The sequence below is a fragment of the Mauremys reevesii genome, linkage group 1 (assembly GCF_016161935.1).
Source record: "Mauremys reevesii isolate NIE-2019 linkage group 1, ASM1616193v1, whole genome shotgun sequence".
Lineage (NCBI taxonomy): Eukaryota > Metazoa > Chordata > Testudines > Geoemydidae > Mauremys > Mauremys reevesii.
The window spans coordinates 354232837-354238836 of record NC_052623.1 but is presented as its reverse complement, the minus strand read 5'-3'; the positions used below and the strand labels follow the sequence as shown (position 1 = coordinate 354238836).

Sequence of the window (6000 nt, the reverse complement as noted above, 5' to 3'; positions counted from 1 at the left end):
CTGGGGAAGATGGGGGTCTCTGGAGGGGGCATTTGGGGACAAGGGGAATGAAGGCTTAGATAGGGGGTGGGGTCCTGGGGGGCAGTTAGGGGCAGAGGTCCCAGGAGGGAGCAATCAGGGGACAAGGACCAGTGGCGCTTAGATGGGGGTGGGGTCCTGGGGGGCAGGGGTCCCAGGAGGGGGCAATCAGGGGACAAGGAGCAGCGGTGCTTAGATAGGGGCAGGGGTCCCAGGAGGGGGTGATCAGGGAGCGGGTGGGGGAGTTGGATGGGTTGGGGTTTCTGTGGGGGTCAGTCAGAGGGAGTGGATGGTGTCAGGGTGGGGCTTCCCACTCCATGGAGCGTCTTGTTTTTTGAATGTTAAAATATGGTCTCCCTACCATTCCGAGTGCAACACTCCACTCCCAGCAGGCTGCCGCATGAGGTCCCCCTCCTTCCTTTCCAGTTGGCAGTGGCCACGGGAATGCTGGGAAATGTAGTTCTTGCCCTGCTCTGGGGCTGGCTCTATAGGCAGGGAGCTAACCAAGGAACTGTTGGTTCTCATCTCCCAGGCTATCCCTGCCGCCCCTGCAAATGGGCTGCCCTAAGCAGGTGCTTGCTTTGCTGGTGCCTAGAGCCACCCCTGGTCACAAATCACATTAGTACTGAATGCAGGGGTAGTGAAATACTGTTACCAATATTGTTGTCATTATTGTATGAATAAAGGGAAGCAAAACTGTGCTTAACCTGCCCCAAATGAGAGGGTCACCCTCAGCTGAAAGGACCTCGTTAAGCCAGGGGTTCAAATACTAGAGCCCAGTAAAAGTAGAAGGAGCACCCTCTGCAGGCTGGTGATCTACCTGTTCTCTAGCCCCATGTCCCTTCCAGGACCCCGTGCCCTTTTACCTGGGGTCTTGTTCCCTGGCAGTAATCCCCTGCATCTTAGGGGGATCCCCTCCCCAGGGAACCCCCCACCCACTATTCCCACCTCATCTCAGTATATGGCTACTGCAAGTCATCATCTAGCCCCCACACCCTGGGGCAGACTGCAGTATCCACCTACTCATCGCTGGCAAGGTTGGGTTTGGACCTGCTGCCTTGGCCTACCCCTGGGCTGCCCTCTGCAACCCCCAGTACCTTTTAGCCCAATGCTAGGCCGCAGCCCGGGGCTTTCCAGGCTAGAGCTCCTCAGCCTGTCCCCAGCCCTACTCCACTCAGGCTCTAGCTCCCTGCAGCCAAGCTCATCTCCCTCTACAAACATATAAGGCCCTGTTGCTCAGTTTGGGGCATGGCCCCAGCTGCAGCCACTTCCCCCACTCAGCCAGGGTTTTACCTTGCCCTCTGCAGGGCTTTTCCAACCCCTTCGTAGGGGGGCACGAGCACCTACCGGCACCAGGGAAAGTTGGTGCCTATGCCAAGGGGTGGTGTGTGTGTAATTTCCTCAGTTTACTGGGTGGGGGCTCAAGCTGGTTCTGTGTTGTATTGTTGAACAGAAACCTCTAGGATAGGGTTAGGCAACCTATGGCACGCGTGCCGAAGGCGGCACACAAACTGATTTTCAGCGGCACTCACACTGCCTGGGTCCTGGCCACCGGTCCAGGGGGCTCTGCATTTTAATTTAATTTTAAATGAAGCTTCTTAAACATTTTACAAACCTTATTTACTTTTCACACAACAATAGTTTAGTTCTATATTATAGACTTATAGAAAGAGACCTGCTAAAAACCTTCTGAAAGGTTGCCGACCTCTGCTCTAGATATTGAACCCAGCCCTAGTTGCTGCAGGCTCCGCTTGGCAGAAGGGTAACATATGCTTTAACTTTTTGTTTTGTTATGAGCTGGGTGAAACCTTGGTAGAGGGTTGAGTTAGAACCTTGTTCAAATTAGTGCACATGTGAAGGACTCCTCCCATTGCAAATGCTTGTAATAAACAGTTAAGGGGGCACACGGAGCTCAAAGAATCACACGTGTCTGGCTCAAGTCAGCTGACTCGGGACCCCAGAGCTTAAAAATCTTCACAGACATTTGAGTTTGGGCTAGAGCCCGAGCTCTGTGACCCTCCCCCTCCACAGGGTCTCGACTCCCAGAGCTTGGGCTGCAGTTCTACCCTAAACATCTATACCAAGGGTCGGCAACCTTTCAGGAGTGGTGCCGAGTCTTCATCTAGTCACTCTGATTTAAGGTTTCGCGTGCCAGTCATACATTGGAATGTTTTTAGGTCTCTTTCTATAAGTCTCTAATATATAATTAAACTATTGTTGTATGTAAAGTAAATAAGGTTTGTAAAATGTTTAAGAAGCCTCATTTAAAATTAAATTAAAATGCAGAGCCCTCTGGACCGGTGGCCAGGACCCAGGCAGTGTGAGTGCCACTGACAATCAGCTCACGTGCCGGGCACGGGCCATAGGTTGCCTACCCCTGACCTACACACAGTGATTTTTCAGCCCAGAAGCCTGTGTCCCCTGAGCCTGAATCAGCTGATCTAGGCCACCCACAGAGTTTTTTTTTATCCCCCACAGAGTCTGCCCAGTCAGTGGAGGGTTCAACTGGGTAATTTGATAGGGTGGGGGGAAGGCGGTGAGAGAACAAGACACAGCAAATAATAGCGTGACCCTAGAAAACGCTCCCAAGAGAGCTAAGGGTGCCGGTGCCCTCCCTCTGCGCACCAGCTGCTTGGTTCCACGTGTCACCTTCCCCTCTCGGTGCTGGAAGGGAGGTACCTTGGATTCACCCAGGTGCCGGAGGGCTGGAGCCAGGTGTCACTATCCCTTGGGCTGCTGAGAGTCACACTGTCCCCTCCCCCCCCCTCGCTGGCAAATGCCCCTGACAGGTTGCTGCGACTTTAATGCGAAACCGAAAGCGAAAGGCGCCGAGGCCACTGGAATTAAGTTTCCCCAAACACTTCTGCGGACTTTTCCAGCGCCTGGGGCGGCTCCGCCGAACCGGGACTTTGCGCCCTCACTCGCATGCCCCCCTTTCAGGGGCCTTTCGGGGTTGCAACGTGCCCAGCCTGATACCCTGATGAAGCTGCCGCCGTCCCGGCCCCAGCCGCCGCCGCCGCCGCCGGGGATCTGACCCTGCGCCCCCGCCCTGGAGAGGCAGGCGCCCTTCCCTAGCGCTTCCCATGCCATGGCCCGGCTGCTGCTCCTGCTCTGCGGCATCGCCGGGCTCCTGTCCGCCGGCACCAGCGCGGCCGCGCTGCAAGGTAAGCGAGAGAGCGCAGCCTGCCAGCCGCTCCTCCTCCTCTTCCTCCGGAGCGCAGGGGAGGGGGCTCGGCAAAGGGGGTGGGGGCTGCTCCCGGCAGGGGACGAGCCCGCCCCACCAGCCTGCGGTCCCGAGCGGAGACATCACCGCCGGCCTGGGGGGCTCAGGTGTGCGGCGCGCCCTGGAGGGGGAGCGCACGGGAACGGAGCCACCTCCGTGCGCTCGGGCCATGTGCGCTCCAGGGGAAGGAGGAGTCGGCGAGCCCCGGGGGCACCTGTAGCCGAGCCGTGCGCTCCAGGACGAGCCTGTGCGCGCCTCCCAAAGAGGAGGATCCCCTGCGCGCCTCTTAAGCTCCAGCTCCGAGCCTGGCGAGGAGCGGGGAGGCCCAGGCCCTTCCTGCAGAGCTGCCGCGACTGCTGTTGCCCCGCGTGCGGTCCTCCGGGCAGCTGCACCGGGAAGGGAACCGAAGGACCAGCTGGTGGCTGCACTAAAGGAACAGGGCACCGGGACCGTTCCCTCCTTGTAGCCTCTTACCTGGGCCAGCCTCGGTTGCCAACCCATCCTTGCATTGGGTCACCCCCAAAGTGTGCGTGTGAGGGAGGGGAGGAGACAGAGCCATCAGCCTCCCCCCTTCCCCCCCCAGCCAGCCTTAACAGGGCATCATCTGCAAGGGGAGCCGACGCTGCACCGTTCCAGAGGGTGGCACAGTGGGAACCAGGGAGCCTTGGGAACCCTTGTCCCCTGCTGAGGCACTGTCCTCTAAAAGGTCTACTGAGATAGGGCTGGCCATTTAGGAAGCACTTGCCTGGGTGGTAGCCTCCTTAGTGGGGTGGAAGAGGGGTCCACCGGGGGTGGCAGCAGGAGCCCTTTGTAGGAATTCTGGGGGAGCCCTTTTCCACCCATTTAAGGAGGCTAGCACCCAGGAAAGTGCTTCCCAAAGGGCTGAAAATCCACAGGTTTATCTTCAAAAACAACAAGGAGTCTGGTGGCACCTTACAGACTAACATTTATTTGGGCATAAGCTTTTGTAGGTAAAAAACCCCACTTCTTCAGATGCATGGAGTGAAAATTACAGCTGCAGGCATTATATAATGACACATGAAGACAAGGGAGTTACCTCACAAGTGAAGAACCAGTGTTGACAGGGCCAATTCGATCAGGGTGGATGTAGTCCACTCCCAACCAGGGCCGGCTTTAAGCCGATTCACCCGATTCCCCGGAATCGGGCCCCGCGCTGAAGAGGGCCCCGCTCCGGGGGTGTTCGGCGGCATTTCAATGGTGGGGGGTCCGCTCCAGGGGTCTTTGGTGGCATTTTGGCGGCGGGGGGTCCTTCAGTGCCACAGCACTTGGTGGATGCCCCGCTGCCGAGTATTCTAGTTGGGCCCCGCAAGTCATAAATCTGGCCCTGCTCCCAATAATAGATGAGGAGGTGTCAATTCCAGGAGAGGCAAAGCTGCTTTTGTAATGAGCCAGCCACTCCCAGTCCCGATTCAAGCCCAAATTAATGGTGTTAAATTTGCAAATGAACAGGTTTATCTTGCATTTTTTTCCATGCCATGCACTCAGATATGCCATGCACCGGACGTTGGACCAGTGTATTGTAACATATATCTGTGCTGTAGGTGACGTGCTGATATGATACTGACCTCATGCATGCGCTGTGTGCAACTTGCAGGCTTGGGGCTAGGGTCTGTTCAGCATTCAGGGAGCACTATGTCCACTAGGGTATTTGCGGCTTTGACTCGGGTTCTTGTTTCTCTTTCTGTTGTTGACTTTGTTACTGTAAAAATGCACATTACGTCTGATGACGCTTGCCAAGAGCAATGCTCCAGAGCAGCCCGTGCTCCTGGACACAGCAGAGCAGGGGGAGCACTGTTCCACGTCAGATTTAGAGCCCGTGTTTGTGCACATCCACTTCTCAATCTGCTGTTTTCTGCTTGTACCCCTCACACTTACCTCAGCTGTTCTATGTGACTGCCTGCCGGGACCTTTATTTATTGGTGATTTTTTTTAAACTTAATTTTCATAAAGAAACCAAGAAAAACATTCATAAAAGTAATTGATGTATAGCTTGAATATGTTACCAAATATAGCACATTTTGCAGGATATCTAATACAAGTATGCAGTTATGCAACTTTACAACATCCTAACTGCATTCCCTTCTCTTTCACACTTTGTGACACTCTACCAGCTTCTGTTGATGCCATCAACATTAACCTTTGTACTGTACCTAACAAGATCTTTCACTGTCAGCCGATTCCCCTGGTTAAATGTGCAGCCAGCTTTTTGGTGGACTGTATATAAGGGGCATTTACTGTAATTATCTCTCACTGTATGAAACCTGGCTTGAAATCAGAGCCACCGGGCACTGTGCGCATTGCATATTGTCTAGGATTTGATGGGAGAAGAGAATCCTCTTTCTGGAATACATTTAGGAGCCCCTTGTAATGACTTTCCCACCCAAAAGGAGATGAGTTGGATGAAACTTTGAATAAGGGGAGTCAGACTGCGGTTGGCCCTGTGTGAGTGCGCAAAGGGAGAGGGATGGCCTCAGGGGTGAAAGTAACTTAAAGGACTTACCAGTACTCCGGAGTCCTTAGGAGGGGGCGTGGTCTCTACCAGAAGAGGCGGGGCCTTTATATACCTGGGTGCTTTAAATCAGGATTTAAAGAGCCATGGGCTGGGGCTGTGGTAGCAGCACCTGGGAGCCCCAGGCCCTTTAAATCACCCCCAGAGCTACCAGCTGCAGAGGTGGCTAGCCGTGACCCCCTGGCCCTTTAAATCACCGCCAGAGCCCCAGTGCTGCTACCCCAGGGCT

The 6000-nt window shown here is 55.0% G+C and overlaps 1 protein-coding gene across 4 annotated transcripts in view; it reads left to right on the top strand.

Moving 5' to 3' along the window:
• Positions 1–2865: 2865 nt before the first annotated feature.
• IL15RA (interleukin 15 receptor subunit alpha) overlaps positions 2866–6000 on the top strand; it is a 76315-nt gene continuing 73180 nt past the window's right edge. For all 4 annotated transcript variants that reach the window (XM_039519812.1, XM_039519811.1, XM_039519810.1 and 1 more), the window contains exon 1: positions 2866–3182. In XM_039519812.1, coding sequence (XP_039375746.1) covers positions 3107–3182 — 76 coding nt within the window. In that variant the 5' untranslated portion in view covers positions 2866–3106. The remainder of the gene's footprint in view (positions 3183–6000) is intronic.